Below are 20212 nucleotides of genomic sequence, written 5' to 3'. Positions count from 1 at the left end.
AAAAAAAACACGTTCGCATGAAATGATCCAAAGTGTGCATGCGCACACAGCTACCGCAGCAGGCACCAGGATGTAGCTTTGGTCACATGAAAAGAATATCTACAATAATAACATCAAAAGAAAACGAACAGCAGCACCAACAATGACAGCTTCAGCTACAACAACAACAACAGCTTCAGCAACACGAAGGTATTACGCAACATCGGCGAATTTCCATCTGTTCTGGCGATGCAAAAGTTATGCGTATTTCCGTTTTAGTTTGCTTTTTTACCCACGGCAAATATAAATAAATGATTGCTACAAGTACATACATATACATATGTATATATGTATAAAAGTTCATTTAAGTTTTAGCTGATTTCTTGCGCAACCATAAGAGGGCATTTTGTTGCTTCTTCTGATTGCACCAGCTCTAATACTGTTTTCATTGAAATTTTGAGTTTCGTTAAATATAAATAATAATAAATAAATAAATATTGTTTACAAAACTAAATTTTATTTTTAATTAAATCTCTCATAAACATTAATTATTAAATATTTCTATATATAACAATTGACATTTTAAAAAAACTCTCCCTTAATTGATGCTAGAAAGTCTGCATCCAAAAAAAAATTGCATCATTATATGCTATTAACCTCTAGCTTATGTAGCAGCGGGGTGATATTCGTGTGGCTCACAAATCATGAAATGTCAAATTTTCTTTTGCTTTCTTTATTTTTTCATTAGACAAACTAATTTTTAGACTAAACAAAAACAGTCGCAATTAACTATACAAACATTATCTACCAAGTGTCTTGCATTAGTAAGATTAAGTTATGGAATTTGAAGAGAAAGTGATAAAATATTTGCGAACAGCAAAAACGAAAGACTACTGTGCGTAAATTAACTTAGAGACAAAAGATAGACGTTTGGTGTAAACATTGAAAAGGCAAGATAAACACCGGAGGCCTGAGGTCTAATTTACGCAAGCGATAAAAATATAATAACATGCATACAGACTCAAAATGATTTATGTATGGGTATAAAATAATTTAAATTTAGGGGTGTCGATTAAAACAAGAGAGCAATACTCAAAATAGCGAGCAGAGAAATGTCGAATCGAAGACAACTATTTTGTGTCCAGAGAGTGTATCACAGGAGACTTTGCAAGCGAAAATAACAAATAGAAATTTCGAATTTTATAAAGAACTTAAGTAATAGCCTCATCGCACAGGTGTTAATTGAACAATTAACCGGCCTTTGCTCGATTTAAGTGCTAATTTAGATCGATTTACCATACAAAAGAAAAATCTTATTTTACTACATTAATTTTTAATCGAATAAAACTCGAGTTGTAAATGCAATGCAAGTTGCGGGTTGGTTTCCAAGCTCTAAATCTTGTTGTAGTTATTGATAAAATAGCTATCAGCTGTTCAAATGTACCAACTTCTAATGAACAGCAAAAACGGGGTTTTCAATTATAACCTTATGTACTAAATTACTTTGGCTGTGCGAAAAGGCTTTACGATCGAATCATTAATGTCCAAAAAAAGAATGAATCGCTGCAGGGCTAATTGTTCCACAGTTTACGTTACTTTAACGAATGTTTACAAACTTTCTTTTACAGTGATTAATTAATTAAAGAAAAATCTCAAAAAATTTAAAGGAAATTTTGAAGGAGTTTTTATAATGCTCTTTGGCCCAAAAAATAAAACTCTCCTTTGCTACATTTGTTTGCTGAACACAAACTGCGCCAATTCAATGAAAAATACATGAAACGCAAAAAACTATTTTATTGTACTACAATTTTTTCTGTACTTGTACTTTCTAAACACAACCCATATTAGCGCTATGAGCTTACTTGTTATCAGCACAGCATATTGTAGTTGCTTGTGAGTTTAATCTAGTTAGATACATTTATGAGCGGTAAGCACGTAAATGTCAAAGGATCATTTACTTGTACATACACATGTGTTCGTACAACATATATGAACTATACACAACCAAGCAGCGCAGCAACAACAACAAATGGGGGCCAAATTGAAAGTGGAGACGAGATAGAGGTGGCAAACACCGCACTATTTTATTCTAACTTTACTACTAGCATATGCACTATATATGATACATATATATGTATGTAAGTATGTACATATGTAGATATTATTTACATATATATTACATTTATACATATGCTTACAGAGTATTGCTGCGCGCTGAGTGTGTGCGCGTATTAAAAGTCAATTCTAATTTTAAGGTCAGCTACAGAGCTGCAGCGACTAATGCGTGTAAGCTCTAAACTGGGGCTGAGTTGAACCCCATGGGGTCAGGCGGCGTGAAATAGAATAGTGCCGCCAAGCCGCAGCAATATGCAGGCACAGAAATATTGTTGCTTTCGATTATGGTAGACGTGTACGGTGATACTTATGTGGCAGCACACACTCCTGCATACAAATAGTGTAAATACATATATCTCATTCGCATTTATTGTATTTCTTTAAAGATATGTACATATGTACATATGTAATTGTAATGCTGATGAGTGTAATTATGACGCTGCCGATAATGATGATGATCAACAACTGCGTGTTTAAGCCAACATATCAGGCGACTGTCGACATTACGTGTAGATGATGCGTGTACAATTCTACAATGTTTTCTGCATCGTATTTCTTTATTTTCCACTTTTTTTTCTAAATATTGTAACTTCAACAAGGAATAGAAGAAAAGTCAAAGTCAGAGTCAATGTTCGCGCTCGACTCAAGTGTAGACATGCCGCCTCGCCGACTTAACTTGGCTTGACTACAGCTTAGTACATTTCTATGAAGGCAAACTTGCGTTTTCCCTTGTATTACTTGTAGCTTTTAGTTGATGTCGTTGTTGTTGTTAATATGTTTGTAGTTTTTGTTGTAAGTTGTATAACAACATCGTGTTTTTTTTTGTAGCTACTTTACACAATTCAAGCAATTTTCTACACTTCTTCCAGCAATTGTAGTGATACCTTGTTTTTCTTTAAGTTGTGTCGTTCTAATGAGTTGAGTTAATTTTTTTTTAACAATTCTACGCTTGCGTTAATTACGGACGTGTATAACTAAATATTGCTTAGACACATTAGAGCTGCGTGCAGAGTTCTTTGTTTTATTTCACTGCTGTGAAGTTGTTAGAAGTCATCGTCAGCGTTGGCATAAACAATAGCCGATGAGCATTAGGTTCATACAACTTGCGGTGGCGTCGTGGAGCAATTAAGACAACGCACTCGCTGACTGGCCAAACGCCTGAAGTATGCCAATATTAGTGTATCCAGTCGCTGATGGTGAAATATGTAATTAAAAGCACAACAACACCAATAAGAGCAGCAAAAGACAAAAATACAAATATAACAACATTGCAAAATGGTATGGCACACAATTTAACTAATAAGTGTAGGTTCAGTTCAAATGAAAATATACAAAGGAAAAGAGACGAAAAAATAAATATGTGGTATATAGACAGCTACAAAGAAAAATGCATGTTGAAAACAACTGCTCTTCTTAGAAATACATAGCTAAATGTTTTTGTTGGATACATTTTTGTTAAGAAGTAGAACAAGTAAAATATATAATCAAATATGTTTACAAAAACTACACGGTGTCTAATTCTTAATTTACTTTAAAAAATTGTATTTTTCGCTATTAGCAACTCATACAACATTAACAGATATTATAATGTGTCGAGTAGTACAAAGCTTTCACCGAATTTGTATAGTACTTTAAATCAGATAAATATATGAGTTGAAAATATATAAGTGGACATTTTAGCGCAGGGTTGCACCACAAGTGCCTGTTTGTTTGAATTACTGGATAGTTCGTTCTATTGACTTGTCTATAACGCTTGCTTAGCCAATCGATGACAGCTATTATATAGTTATACTGAGTTGAAATTAAAGTAAGATTGACGGTAATCCATTATCGAATGCATGATAAGATCGTCAAATCCATAAATATACTCAAATACATGAAAAAATATAAGATAACGTTTATTTTTAGTTCCAGTTGTTAAAATAACAAACTAACAATATCGTAAAATCTTCACTCCAAGCAGTAAGCAATACGTTTAATTTGGCAACAATAAAAATAATTATGTAACAATTAACATTACCAATTTGGTGTGCTACAATAACAACAACCAAATTAATGCTGATGACAAGTTTCAACGAACTATTCAACTGGTCAGACAAAACTACAATGGAATTATAAAGAACCGTGTCTGCAATTAAAACAATTGCTTCAAGTGGCTGCTGCTTGTTTTGAGCTTTTAATTAATTACCTTTTACAGTAAATTGAATTTTGACCACTTTACTTTAGCTTCTCTGCAGGCTAATGCTAACAATATAAACATTACATATACATATTTCACGTAATCATGTATTTGTAATTGAATTATTTTTTTGTTGTATATCTGTTGTTATGTTTTATTGCTGTTTCTTAAAAGTTACGTTAACTGCGTACGTCAGAGAACAAAAAGAAAAAAATGTAGTCTAAGAAAACCATACACAAAATTTAAAAAAGTTTAATTATGATCATAGCAGCAACAATTACAAGCATAAACAACAAACATTTTTATCTTAAACTCCAGCAGTTGGGTGGTTTGACGCACGCACTTGCGCCTACAATTGTTGTAACATCTCGCTTGAGTATTATGACGCGCTAGGTAACAAGCCACAAATCGTACAACTAACTATACACAACTTAGTTGCCCACAAATATACTGACCACAATTACTGTTGTTGTAACATCTCAACCGCCGCTGTGTGGTCTACTCTCCTGTGGCCGATTCGTTATGAACGCGACTAAGCTCATACACCGTTGACGGTTAAGCCCTTTTTTGCGGTCATATGAGACACATAACCATGACTTGGTAAGTTTAAGAGCACTTGGTGGTGTAAATGCGTTGAAATCGAGCACGAGATGTGTCGGTTGTGGAGGCAATAAATTCGTCATACAATACTTGACAACAGTCAATGAGACAATAAATAAAATATAATAAAGAGACATGAAATGAAAAAAGTTCAAATCTACTTTGAAGTCGTTCCATTGCGCTACTGACCAAATTTGCCTCCTGCTCTGTCAACGCTCAATGTTTATAAATGTGTTTGGTTGTGTACATTATGGACTTGATGTCCACAATTGGTTGTGCGCATGACTAATTGTTTCAGCGTTATTGTATTGAGCGCAATATTTTTTGTTTTTGTGTTCAATTTCTTTGCTTAAGTCTATAACACAAAATGTGACTCATAAAGCTACGATATTTTCGTTTATTTAATAGTAAATTCTACTATTTGTTAATAAGATTTGTTATAAGGAATATACATATATACATACGTAACTAATTTAAACTAATTACGACAACAGTAAGCTGTTTTCGTTTTTGCTGTAGGACGTACGAGATTAAACTCGTTAGCACAAAAAAAACCAAAGCAAAAAAAAAAAAAAACAATAACAATATAATACTATAAACACCGGAAAACGTGCTTGCGGAATATCGTATGATAAGAATATTTGTATAAATTGTAGGTAATAAATATAAATATTTGCGTCGCAAGTTACCTTTGAAATATTTATTGGTGTAAGATAGTATTACTTTATAAACTTTTTAGCCGTAAACGGAAACGTACATTTAGTATGGAGGAATAATTATACACATACATACATTATGTATTAGTTGGGGGCTGCTATCAACGACAACGCAGTAGCGTATATACGTGATTAATATTTTCAGATTTCTTTGAAAAAAGTAAAAGTTTCCATAACCTAAATGCATTTGGTGGAGCATTTTCTACGAGCAGAAAATTATTACGTTATTTGAATTTAAATATTTCGCCTATCGCTTCTAATAATTCTTAAAGTTTAGGTTATTGGAATTCCGTTCTCATATCTCTATCCCAATACGAAATGCATATCTTAAGTTTTTTCCAAGTCAACATAGAATGACTTTAATTTCATGAATCAGAAAATAATAAGAAAAACCCCTTCATACAATTTTAGCCAAAGAACGTATGCTTGAGTTCTCCACGTTCACAACCATATTTCCGCAATCTCTTTTATTTAATGTAGTAATTTTATTTTCTGTACACGAATTATTACTTTTTTATTTTTCCAAAGAACCAAACAAGTAAATACCGAATAATGTATTGGATAACTTTTGATAAATTTAAAAATCCCCCTTAAAATATTTAAAAGTGTTTCAATTTAAGAATTATTCTAAGTAATTCGATAAATTCAATACTTTTCAGCATAATCTTATTATTAAAACATTCATTCTACAAGAGCTATATTGTTCAGTAATTGAAAAGTTACATAAGCAGTTTTTACAAACCTATCTGCTTATAACTATGTATCCAAAGTATTATTAAATACAGACAAGCACTAATAGTCCCATATTTTATTCTGCACTAGGGAGCAAGAAATGTACACACAGATAAGAAAACAGGTAATGAATGCTTCCAGCCAATAAGACGGCAACTAGGGCGATGAGACAGGAAGCTCAACATAAACCAACAACATATGTAACATACATATTTATGAATATACCCAGTCAAATGTACAAGTAGTGACAACGACAAGCTTGACGGAGCGTGCAAAAACCAAAGCTACGACTTCAGCATTAAAAGTCCAAAGACGATACACTTGCATACACATTTGTACATCCATAGGTGTAGTATGTTAAATTTCTTAGTTGGCTTTTTATGCCTGGCTACTATTTGCTAAGTTTTAATGCGTTTGTTGTGGTTCTGTCATACGTGAAAAATTCATATGATGAGAAACGGAAATCAAAAGTTGAAAGTAACAAAGTGCGACTTTGCATAAAATTATGGGGTTGAATAACAAAGAAAAGAAATCACACTTATAGACTTATAAAAAAGCGTAATGTTACAAATATGATAGACCAACTGGCAGCAAAGCGAGCTAATAGCACACACGGACGTATAATATGTATATCCAACCGTGTGTTGGCATAAAGAAATCTTATTTGCGAAGATGGGTGTGGTGCGGTTAGTAAAGCAGGCGCGTTTGCCATTTGTGTACACAAAATTTTATTATGCTGACTGTGATTAGATACATATCACACATAGCGATATAGATATAGCGAATAAAGCTAATTGTGAGAGCAAAGTATATAAAATGTATTATTTAAACATATTTCATATATTTAACAGCAATAACTTCTATAAAAAAATATAAAAAAGGAAAATTAAACAGCATATTTAGTATTCAGTAATAATAAACATTTGCTGCCGGTTTGTACTATAAGTCCCTTGATTAATTTATCTATATCTATCTCTCTATATGTATTATACATATTAAATATTTTGAGGTCACAGCAAGATTAGGTGACAGTTATATCTGATAGTCCAACATATTTTCCATTATTATAAACATGTTGGGGTAGATAGTAAGAGGGTACAATAACCTATATTTTTATTATTTTCAAATAAGTAATTATGATTGCACATAATAGGACGATATGTTCTGAATTTAAGATCACTTTCTTCACCTACATAAAATGATTGCAAGCATAGATTTTATTTAATATCCAGTTCCAATTTTTTAGGTGTGAGTTATGCTAACTAAATAATTTAAATAATGAAAAGCCATTGTAAAATTCGAATGTAATCGTAATTAACAAGTAGCTATTATACTAACTACCTTGTCGAATAAATGGTAGGGCTCTAGTAATAAAGTTTTGCCAAATAAATTAACTACTCACAAAATTGGAAGTGACAGAACACATCTGCTTTAACTAAGAAGTTTCGAAGTTACAATACTTATATCCCCCACGATTTTCTTTAACCAAATTAAAAATAAAATAAAAATATGGATTATGTTTCCTTTCAATCACAGATTAAACAAAAACCTGTAAGGCATACATCTCGAACAGGCCAGGCCTACTCTTAATCGTGTTCAACCTACCTACCTACTTGTCAAATCAGCGATGTGCGTTCGCTTTACCATAACATTCCGTTCATTCATGAAACCCACATACAAAATGATAACAACAGCAATAACACAAGTGTGCACATCTACACAAAGAATCAAGCAGTAGCCCTGCGCAATTCCAGTACACAGAAGTGTACAGAAAAATTCATTCATAAAGGGACGTAGAGGGAAATACAAAAGCACCAAGCAAACAGATAGAGCACTGTGTCGGCAGCTGGCAAGCAGCAAGCAGCTGCATTTGTATAGGCATTCATTGTTGTTCCAATTTCAAAGCGTTTTCAATCAACACCTTCACGAAATATCACAAATATTGTGTGCGTGTGTTTGTGAAGGAAAGCAACAAATGGGTACACAACACAGGAGAAAAAGAAATAAATATATATGCATATGCCGCCACTGTATGTTTCTTATTCATTTATTGCTCGGTGTTATTCAAATCGTCTTGATTTTGTAAGTATTTTACACACAAAATTCACCGCCAAATTCTGTTAATGCATATAGGCTCATTGTTTATAACTAATTACAACACTTTGTATTACACTTTTTAATTAATTTTGTTGGAGCATATATGAAAGTGATTTATAAAATCCAATATGTAATGTTAGCGTTCCATTCCACACAATATGTATTGTTTTAAGCTAGAAAGTGAACGAGCGAACCAACAACGCACAATACCACACACACACACACATACACACATACACAAATAACGCGCATCAATCGCGACCAGCAACAACATTCCAATGCACACACGAATGCCCAACAAAATACCCACGGAAATGCAAATATTCCACACGGGTGAGAACAACCGATACCGAATTGCACTTTTTCTTCTAATCTAATAGTAATTTGCACTAATTTACATACCAATTTTCACTTTTAATTGCTCTTCAATTCGTACTTCGCGTGTATTATCGGCCATGTTGGATCCATAACTAATGCTTGTATGTTCCATACTGTGGTCGTCTCTTTCCTCGTATTTCTTTTTCAGATGCATTTCGTTAATTCTCCAGTTCCACACAATATCGTGTTCGTTACACGAGGGAAATTTTACTACACTTTAGTGCTGCAGTGTTGCCGTTGTTTATTTATATTTAATGCATTAAATGCGTGCGGTTAGCACAAATCTTTTTTTGAGATAAGGATATTTGTTGTAATTAACTCATTTGTTTTTAAATAATTAGTTGTCTTCTTTTGGGTACACATAACTTGTAGGTAATTTATAACTGAAATTAAACACAACACATAAGTTAATTTAATTTAAAAAATCTTGAAAACCATAATTTACAATAACACAAAATTGTTGTAGTACATTTTTAACACACAATTCTATTATTTATTAAACAATTTTTTGATTTAAATACACTCAATGAATAAAAATTTTTTCATCACAATTTGGCACTTCAACGTAAATTGTATGAGGAGAAGCTTAAGTTTATGACTATTTATAAAACAAAACTCTTATTCACATAAAAATATTATTTTGTAAATTTTTCATAAATTCACAAAATTATATTTTTTCCAATAGTCTTTAATACTTTTTTTATAATGTTTTTTTATTTTCAAATCACTTCCACTTATTAGAACACTAACAGTACTTTATTTTTAAGATTTAATCTGATTTTATATTTATATTATTATATTTTGAAAATTCTGTTTCAATGAGAATTTTATTAAAAGTATTCCAACTCAAATTTCCTGCTTGCCAAGGGTCTGCTTCTAACCGTGCACAAGAATCCAATTAGCATGAAACAGTGTGAGAATGAAATTTAGCTATGGACAGGTGAGAAATTTTGTAAGCCGAAACGACATGAAGTTGGAAACGAAGAGGAAATCCTTTATATAAATTACAGCAAGAGATTTTCTGCTTTTTTTTACTTTGGGTTAACAGTGCGCTGTACAAGATACGCTGTTAAGTCAGTGCAAATGTTTTCCGAAGCCTAGCCATTAATTTTTTTGTTGTCCAAACGCAATGACGGCACTTTGGCTAGAGTGAGAGGGTGCATAAACGAGTTTGTCTTGCTTGTTTGCATAGCTGCTATGCGAGTTTATGGGTAATCGGGGTGCGTCACAGAGGAAATGGGAAATTTGAGTTCATTCATAAAAATCTGCTTCAGTTGTGGCTCAGGTTTTTAGGATGTCATTACATATATACATATGTATATACACTTGTATATATGTATATCGTCTTATGCATATTGCGTGCACAAGTACGTGTGAAACTCCAAATGTGCGCCTGTTTGCTAGAGTTCAAGCCTATATAAATAAATATGTACGTGTTGTACATATGGACGTGGGTATTTTCGGCATTTCGGCAAATTGTGCGTAGTCGTTGCCGTTGCTCTGCTATCTATGGTATTTTGTTGTAGCCGTTGTCATTAGATGTGCATACACACATACATATCTACTTAAGTACATACTACGTACGTATGCATGGGTATTTGCATTCTGCCAAAGCATTCAATTTTGTGAATGAACTGACTTATAGCCGTAAAGCCGTATGGTGTGGAATGTCAATTGTACACGGCGATATGACTTTGGTGGTACTCTGGGCAGCAAATTATTGGATTTGGAAAGCACATTAGCCATAAAATTGCGTAGGTCACCAGGCCCAATCGCAAATAGTTCGATTGCGCTTATCTCAATACATATTTACGCACATAAAGCGTTCGTATATAAAACTATAATTTCTGTACACTTTTCAGTTTTTTTTAGACAACTTCATTTTATTCGCACATAATTGACGAGTCACAGTTTAATTAATAGCTATCACTTTGTATACACATTTGGCACAATTGAGGAAGGCAGAAACGAGTATTTTTTGCACTTATTGATTTGTTTCGTTCATTCATTTAGCGTATAATATTCTTTATGATTTCTCTTTAACCAAGATATTCGTATATCTTTTGGCAAATAATTACACATTTCATTTGATTTTTCGAATTTTGTCAATCAGTAAAAAAAACTTCACTTCCGGTGTCTGCGGTGTGGTCTACTTTTCACATAGAACCAGAAGCAACACATATGTTAGTTTGTACGTACAAGTAAAACGACGAAATCGGAGTCGGCGGGGTACTTTGTTGCTGCTGCACAAGTTTCATTCAACCGCAAAACGTATGTCCGCAGTGAAAAACCAGCTAATACACAAGTTGTGCACAAGAATTACGAGCCGCGACACTACTGGATGAACAACTAGTACGTTGGACGATTTCTTTGCTACTATTTTTCGTTTACGACCACTGTGTGCACAGTGTTGCTGCGCACAGGGTTGCAGCACTAACACGGAAATGTCTTGTCATGCAACCCTGCTTTGTCATAACACGGCGTACGCACTGTGAAACGAGGCAGCAACAAAAACCTTCTTAGAAAAACACATTATATTTAGCTCTTTCATACTGATGGGTCGATAAGTTAAGGTGTTACATGGGCTGCTTATGAAAAAACAATTTTGAGTAAATAGAGTTGAAACTTTTGAGTGCCAGGCAGAAGATATTTTGACAGAGACATTTTGTTCTAACTCACAGTGACTCAAGAAATGATCATGCTTCCGTTGAATAGCCATTACTTCCTTCATTCCATCTTACATATGCAGTCAAATACAAATCCAACTGATTACTTTTGTTGGTTGGTTGTTTAAGGGCGCGATCCTTTTGTATAAAGCCAAATAAATTTTTGTGATCGGATGGGCGCGAATGGACCCGGAGATACAAGGATGCGAAATTAGAGGCACACCACGCATAAGCCTATGATGAAGTTTGAATGAGGTTCCATTATGGTGTGGGGATGCATGACGACCAATGGTGTTGTTTGGTTTGGCGAAAATTGAAAAACGAATGACGGCAGAGTTTTGTATTGAGATTCTGTATTGATAATCGGTCGCAGGCGAAATCGGCCCAGCGAATTATTGCTTAAGGTGCAGCAGGTGTGGGATTCTATTTATATCAGAAACATGCGCAAATTTGTGTAAATTTGTTTTTAATTCTTCATTGTTATAACTTTCTAGCAAAAGAAGACAAATTAAAAAAACACCAAAACATTTATTAGCTTTTTATCATCGATTCGGTACTTATTGATACGGTGATAATTTTCGGGAGTCACTGTTTATTGAGTCATAGGGTAAAGAACTTGCTGCAACTTTAATGTCCAGGGCATCCCTTTGTTCTTATCTATGACGAATTATAGCTTTCGTCAGCTTTTTAGGCATATTTGTGGGAATTTGGACCAAGTTTCACATTCATATCCTGCATTATTTATAATAAATATGATATTCATACATATTCGTTTCATTAATAATGCAAGCAGCAATATCAAAGAAACAGCTGGAAGTATTTATGGATTAATTCTATGAAAAAATTTGTAAAATATCAGTTGTTAATTATTAGTTTTTTTTTCTTTTCGATTTTATGACTCAAGCGGTTCAGCATTGAATAAAGCAATTTTCAGGTATCAACCGATCCGATTTTGTCCCATTCTTCTAGTAACACCTCCTCAAATGTGTTAACTGTTACAAGGTGTTCTCTAATCTTTCCATAAATATCTTTCCACGCTTTGAATGAGACGAGTTTTAATATTAAAAAATGGATAAATAGAATTCTTTTATCATAAAGAAACTCTATATTTCCATGAACAAATCACTGATTATAGAAAAAAGCGGATTGATGAATATTATCTTGTTGAAACAACTTGTTGTTGTTGTCACGGAAGAACACATAAAATAATTCCCAAAATAATCTTGAATGGATGTAATTTTAAATGTCGGGTTCATGAATATTTGAGAATGCGACCATTCGTTTTCTCAGGCTTTCAAAAATTTAGAGAAAATAAAGAGATAGTTGTCGAAACTTAGGCCTATTTTGAGACCAATATGATCTTTACTACAGAAATTTTAACGAAAAGCAGAAAATCGTATTTCCTTCATAGTATTTCAAAAAAAGAGTAATTTTTTTATTATTAAACGGAGTTGGAGTACTTGATTCTGCCCAAGGGTATTGTAATGTCAATTGTTCCACATATATATCTTTCTTTGGCTACAGATCAAGCATGTGTTGCTATTTCTGCAAATGTTCGCATAAACAGATGTATTTACAATACATACAAATGTATGTACTTGTTTATGGATCTCAATTCCTAATATTTACATTGAGCGAATCATTCGGGAACACACGCAGACAACGGAAGGTTGCTGCCTTCCGGTCAACTGCTGCCAATAATATGCAGTAAGTAAATAAATACGTCCAAGTACTTTGTGCCCACGTCGTGTACGCGGGCAGAGTTCCTCGAGTGGCTGAGTTACGAGGTGATTCAAATGTGTATGTATGTACATATATATGTAAGTATACATATGTATGTAAGTATATATCTATACTTGTAGCGCCACCACCAATCAATCGAATGACGGCCGCATCATTTGTGACGGTGGCGCAACATCCAGAACACTCCTAATGGCAACAAAAAATAAACGGTAGCTGTGGTATCACGCGTGTCGGCAATGGGCAGCGTGTAGTAATGAGTATAACTGGCAAACTAAATTGTATTGATGCCGATTGACAAACGATGCGGTTCATAATGACGATGTAGCAACATGCTAATGATGTTTTTACTCTAATACCAACGAACTGATTGCCCATTACACAGTACAAATTCATTCATTCCCTGCCCAGCAATGCCATTCGTCCGTCAGCGTTCGACTACTGACGCCAATACAATTTATGAATGAAATTGTAAACTTGCGCTTGCTTGTTGCAGACGCGTGTATTGTTTTTGTTGTTGTTGTTGTACAGCTGGTTGGCTAGCAACATGCACCACCAGAGTAATTAAATATAAATAAAACCAATGTGTTGCGTATACAAACATATCTACATACATACAAACATACACACACGTCATACGATTTGAATGCGCGAGTGTAAAGACGAGCCGCACCAAAGACGTGGGAGTTGAGGAAGTGAAAAGTCACCATGTGGAAATGTAAATGGAAATGTAAATGGAAATGTGAAAGAATTTAAACTAAACCCGCAGCTACATATGCGCGTGTGTATGTGTGTTGCTATGTGGGCACTTATGTGCTTGTGCAGCCAGTCAGTTGTTGTTTAGGTAGTTCAATAGATGAATGGACGCATAGTGGGCAGGCAACAGGCCTAGCTGCCGGTTGTCGGTGTCGCACAAGTGGTTGGCACTCGAGCGGGAATGAGTGTAGGGCAGACAGTTTTGTTAGGTGCAAGTGCGGTGTGACACTACATGGCACCGCATGCCGACAGATCGGTGCAACGATTACACTGTTCAATAAAAATATACATAAACAACTATGCTTCACAAAGGAATCCGTTACCAGTTGTTTTTATAATGTTGATATTTCTAGTATCACACCAGAAGTAAGATTATATATGTAGGTTATATGTATGGCTTTAGTTTTAGAATCGGGAACTTGGCACAAAATCTCCAATTTTCTATATAAACCGTTAATGATTTTATGGGAACTTTGCCATGACAGAAATATGCTTCGATTGTTATTTATCGAATCAAGACCGCATCGGAACAAAAATTTCGATTGTGTTAAGTTACTTGGCTTGGACTTATGCATGCGACCTCACTTTTAACCACTTAATAACGTATATGTATGTTGAGATACCGTTAGGGGTATTTTTGAATAAATCATTACGACCTAAGGCGTCCTGGAATACATTGCTCACTACTAGGTAGTTCGGGCCGCAACATACTTTCTGAGGAGAGTTGAGGATCTTCCTTCTTCTAATACATTACATTCGGGGCAAGAAAATTTGATAGCTGTCTCTGTCGGGGCGAACGATCTATAAACCTTCCTGTTGAAATATTTTAACTGAAAGATAAGTCATTGCAAAAGAGAAATGTGTTTGGTTAGGTAGGTAAAGTCGTACGACGCATTTACACTTTTAGGAGGTCCATTCTGATTCTACCGGGACTGGAATCCACTCACACTACCATGTCGTCTCTGAACCATCCTGTGGTCTTGATAAAGTTGTTCAATTCAATAAGTTTTATAAATGCAACTTCGGAGACATCTTCAAAAAATCTTCTACTTCTTGGTAGCTTCTGCAATAGTCATTGTATGGTGTCCCCAGTCTACCTACCAATTAGGCAATGACCTGTTAACACTCCTACTAGAGTTCTTAAGTCTTCTTCTTTTTGACTGGCGTAGACACATTTGATTCGCCCTTTTTTCAGTTTGACGACAATTGGTAATAACAAGTTCTTCTCCACCTGGTCTTTCCAACGGAGTGGAGGTCTCCCTCTTCCTCGGCTTCCACCAACGGATACTGCATCGAACACTTTCAAAGCTGGAGCGCTTTCGTCCATTCGAACAACATGACCTAACCAGCTTAGCCGCTGTCCTTTTATTCGCTGGACTATGTCTATGTCGTCGAATAACTCGTACAACTCATCGTTCCATCGTTTGCGGTATTCGCTGTTGCCATTGTTTAAGGGACCATAAATCCGCAAAACCTTTATCTCGAAAACTCCTAGTGCCGTCTTATCGGATGTTGACATCGTCCATGCTTCTGCACCGTAAAGTAGGACGGGAATGATGAGGGATTTGTAGAGTTTGGTTTCTGTTCGTCGAGAGAGTACTTTACTTTTCATTTGCTTATTCAGTCCATAGTAGCACCTGTTGGCAAGAGTGATTCTGCGTAGGATTTCAAGGCTGACATTTTTATTGGTGTTGATGCTGGTGCCTAGTTATACGATATTATCTACATCTTCAAAATTATGACTGACTAAGTTCTTAAGTTGTTTCTTTAAATTTCAACGGCTTTTGCGACCCTTATTCCATTCAAGCCACGTTGTTCAGCAAATCAGAGATTGTTTCCACCGAGACTTGGCTATATCTACGACGTCTTTGTTGATTAAATATCTGTAAGTGGTCAGAGGCATGTATATTCTATCTTTATCGGAATTTATTTGTAAGCGGACCATCTTAACTCAACTAACTTAAAGCAGTGATATCAAAAATTGTTTTTTAAAGGGTATATACCCAAAATCTTATAGGATAATATTTCGATATATTTTGAGATATTAACTTTTGTAGATGCTGTCATCTATACTGCATTCAGTGCAGTATCATTAAAGGCTTATTGAAGGCAGTCCAAGCTGACTCACTCAAATCTGCTTTGTCGAAATTCATTGCTAACAGATGGGCCACAGGTGTTGTTGTCGCGCTCTTAACATGAATAAAACATATCGGCGCAAGTTAAATTTGCCCAATATTTATTTTCACCAGCTCAATATTTTCTATATATACATATACACATTTCACAATACAACGAAAGTAAACAATTTGTTTGCCCACTGTTTTCATTTGCTGTTATTTTATGCTGGTCAATGCCGCTGCTGCTACTAGCAGTGACTATTTTTAAGTTATTCTTTCACAATTGTCTGTTTAAATTTCTTCAAGTAAATCATTATATGAATTGAGGGTACGACTTTTCCTATTTGTTTCCACGAACTCGACATGTGGCGTGAAAATGTTCCGGTCTTTGGTCTTCGGTTTTTATTGTTGTTGTTGTTTTTGTTAATGCGTACGCCAGCAGTCGCAACAGTCCAACAGTCCACCAGCCACAAAGCCTCAGCCATCGCTACAACCATCAACGCAGCGAAACGTAACGAACGTGGGAAGCACCAAATTGATTGTTCGGTAGGTGAACTAAGGGACAGACAAGACAACCAGCAACAATTTGGTGCATCGCGCGATTACCGCATCGCCACAATTCCGCGCCGCAATACACATGCCCAAACAAACAGGCATAGCAACAAATACATGTGTTTGTGATCAAGTGACTTAAGAAAATTGTTCAACTATTTCCAGCCTTCGTACGCATGTTTGCCGTAAATTTTTAGTGGTGGTTGCATTTAAATGAGTCTTTATATTTTACGACGGTGTATTCTCAATAATTTATTTAATTTGTATTCAGTTTCATTATGGGTTGGACGACAAAAACGCACACATACACAGTTGCTCACATTCATCTGTATATATGTGTGTCTATTCACCTCTTAAAATATATATGTATGTATGTGTATTTGTTTGCATTGGCAGCTCTGTATTTTGACTGCAGGTAAGGTAGTTAAGACACCTTGCTCAATTGCCGCGACCCCGTGCAAACCATTTCATTCATACTACCATACACTAATGACTTTGACCCGCTGTGTTCGGATTTCGATGACAGATGTCGACTTGTGGTAAGCGTTGTAAATAGTAATCAGAGAAATAGTTGTATGGTTGTTGTAGGAAGCAAATTTACATGAAAAAATAAGCATACGAATATTTATAATTGCCTTAATTTTCTATACTGACAAATATTAAGCGGTTACACTATTCGAATTATATACGAAATTATTTTTAAACTATTTTAGTCTAAAGTAACACATATAAGTCCCTATTGGTTTCTCGAACTTTTGGTAGGTACATAAAAATTACAAGTAAGTTAAAATTAAGTTCGGCTGTAAACGAATGTTTTATACTCTCACAATTTATTTATTTTTTTGTAATTAAGATAATACACAGATCGTACCACTGCATTAAGCACCATGAGGGTGATCAATTTCAATTGTTATATGTTCCCTTAGTTTGGCTAGATATCTCACATATTAACCAGTACAAAGCGTACTGTACGCACCGGATTTTTTAAAAGCCTAATATTAGCTATATATGGGAGCTAAGGGTGCCTGCAGAGAGGATGCAGAAAGCCGAGTCGAGCTCAAAGCTGAGGAATGCGAGAAATGATCTTCAATGCTGTGAGCATACAAAATCGCACAGGCAGCGCAGAGTGGAAGCTGACCGAAGCCAAGCGTAAAGCTGATCAATACGAGAAAAATAGTGAAGTGGCGCCGACTCATGCTGAAACGTTGTATTTATTCACTTGATTGTAGTGATTACATACTATTTTAAGTATATTTTAATATTTTAATATTTTTAATTTAAGATGAAATTAAATAAAATTAAAATATTTTTTTTTTATTTATTAATAATGCAATATGGTATTAAATTTGTTTACAAATATAAAAATATTAGAAAGGAAAAGTACACATGTAGTAAATAACATTCCCTATTAATGGAATTTAGCGTTAATTCTATTCAGCGCTAACAAAAATTTATCAGCGCTGCTTTAAGCTCGGCTCGGTTTTGAGCGTTCACTCTGCAGGCACCCTAAGACAAATAAATACTCGATTTTACCCATAATTGGCACATTAAAACTGAAACATCAAGATGTCAATAAAATGATATATACACAATTTGGTTGAAATTGATCGAGTAATTCCTGAAATTATATGGTTTTGACCCAAAAATGGGTGGTACCGGCGTCCATCTGTAATACCAATATCCTCAGAGTACCAAGAAATATGTATACTAATTTTCATCATGATTTCTCAATTTTTACTCAAGTTATTGCTCACAACTCGTCCCATCATCCTTATCATTATACTCTCGCAACAAATGTTGCTAAAGAGAGTATAATAGTTTTGTTCACATAACGGTTGTTTGTAACACCCAAAACTAAACGAGTTAGATATAGGGTTATATATACCAAAGTGATCAGGGCGAAGAGTGGAGTTCAAATCCGAATGTCTGTCTGTCCGTCCGTCCGTCCGTCCGTCCGTCTGTGCAAGCTGTAACTTGAGTAAAAATTAAGATATCTTGATGAAACTTGGCACACTTATTTCTTGGCACCATAGGAAGGTTGCTTTCGAATATGAGCAAAATCGGACCACTGCCACGCCCACAAAATGGCGAAAACCGAAAACACATAAAGTGCCATAACTAAGCCATAAATAAAGCTATGGAAATAAAATTTGGTATGAAGGATCGCACTATGAAGGGGCATATTTGGATGTAATTTTTTTGGGGAAGTGGGCGTGACCCCGCCCCCTACTAAGTTTTTTGTACATATCTCGCAAACCAATAGAGCTTCCTAATGCAGTCCAAAAATAAAAGAAATCGGATCATAACCACGCCCCCCTCCCATACAAAAGTTAGGTTTAAAATTACTAAAAGTGGGTTAACTCACTAAAGAAAAACGTCAGAAACACTAAATTTCACATAAGAAATGGCAGATGAAAGCTGCACTCAGATTTTTTACAAAATGGAAAATGGGCGTGGCGTCGCCCACTTATGGGTCAAAAACCATATCTCAGGAACTACTCGGCCGATTTCAATGAAACTTGGTTAGTAATAGTTTCCTTACATCCCAATGATATATTGTGAAAATAGGCCAAATCGCTTCACAACCACGCCTACTTCCTATATACCAGAACTTTGAAGACAATTTGAATCGTTTACTTTACAATATATAAAGTAAGTACTAGTGAAGATATCGGTGCAGCACTTTGCACAAATACTATGTTAATAGTGTGGCAGCCCCATTCTAAAAATCGCCGAAATCGGACCATAGGTTTTTAAGGCCCCATATATCGAATATGAGGACCTCGGTGCTTGTAACCTAATATTAGGGTTTCCAACTTTCAATGGACTTTATACAATATATATGACGAATATGTGGGTCAAATTGTGTTTTATATAATATAAATAAAGTTAAATAAATAAATTGCGAGAGTATAAAATGTTCGGTTACACCCGAACTTAGCTCTTCCTTACTTGTTTTCATATACTTAACAGCATATCTACAGAGTTTGGGAGGAAAATAAATGCTCTAACGTATGCATGTGATCTGATCATTTGTGCCTTTTCAACCATTGGCTTTCATTGCATACTGGTTAAATACTTTTTTTGTCTTTATACGCCTGATAGTTTTAAGTTAAGTAGAATAACATTAACTAACTTAAAAGCGATAATTAATTAATATTTCGATAGGAAAAAAAATGAAATTAGTATATTTAATTTAATGAGATGGTGTACCCGAGCATACTAATTTCCTCAGATATATATTCACAAAAGTTCAGAACGAAGGAAAGTACTGAGACCGTCCTTCCATATATTACACATAGGTTAGGTTAGGTACGAAGACTGTTTCCCTAAAGGGGGAAACCCACTTAGACTATCGAGAGCAGTCCTTTGTGATGCCGTAAAAATTCAACCCCCTCACTTATTTATGTATCTACAAAGCGCTTGGAACCTACCACAAATCCGCAGAGATTTTTAACTTCTGTGTCCGCTAATTCGCGGGGGTGCCCAAAAAAGTGAGATCCAAGAATTTTTCGTCTAGATCTCGCAAAGGCCGGACATTCCAAAAGGAAATGCAGGGAGGATTCTACCTCACCTTCTTCTTGG

At 35.0% G+C, this 20212-nt stretch overlaps 1 protein-coding gene across 1 annotated transcript in view; it reads right to left on the bottom strand.

The window, feature by feature from the left end:
- Positions 1-11161, bottom strand: part of LOC105221161 (GTPase-activating protein) — a 28576-nt gene extending 17415 nt beyond the window's left edge. Inside the window, exons 1-2 of the mRNA XM_011197912.3 lie at positions 10996-11161; positions 8821-9179 (exon numbers count right to left, since the gene is read on the bottom strand). Of these exons, the coding sequence (XP_011196214.1) occupies positions 8821-8950 (130 nt within the window). The 5' untranslated portion in view covers positions 8951-9179; positions 10996-11161. The remainder of the gene's footprint in view (positions 1-8820; positions 9180-10995) is intronic.
- Between the last annotated feature and the right edge of the window lie 9051 nt (positions 11162-20212).

The sequence above is a fragment of the Zeugodacus cucurbitae genome, chromosome 4, assembly GCF_028554725.1.
Source record: "Zeugodacus cucurbitae isolate PBARC_wt_2022May chromosome 4, idZeuCucr1.2, whole genome shotgun sequence".
Taxonomy (NCBI): Eukaryota; Metazoa; Arthropoda; class Insecta; order Diptera; family Tephritidae; genus Zeugodacus; species Zeugodacus cucurbitae.
The sequence above is the reverse complement of the archived record's forward strand: the minus strand, read 5'-3'. Positions and strand labels throughout refer to the sequence as shown.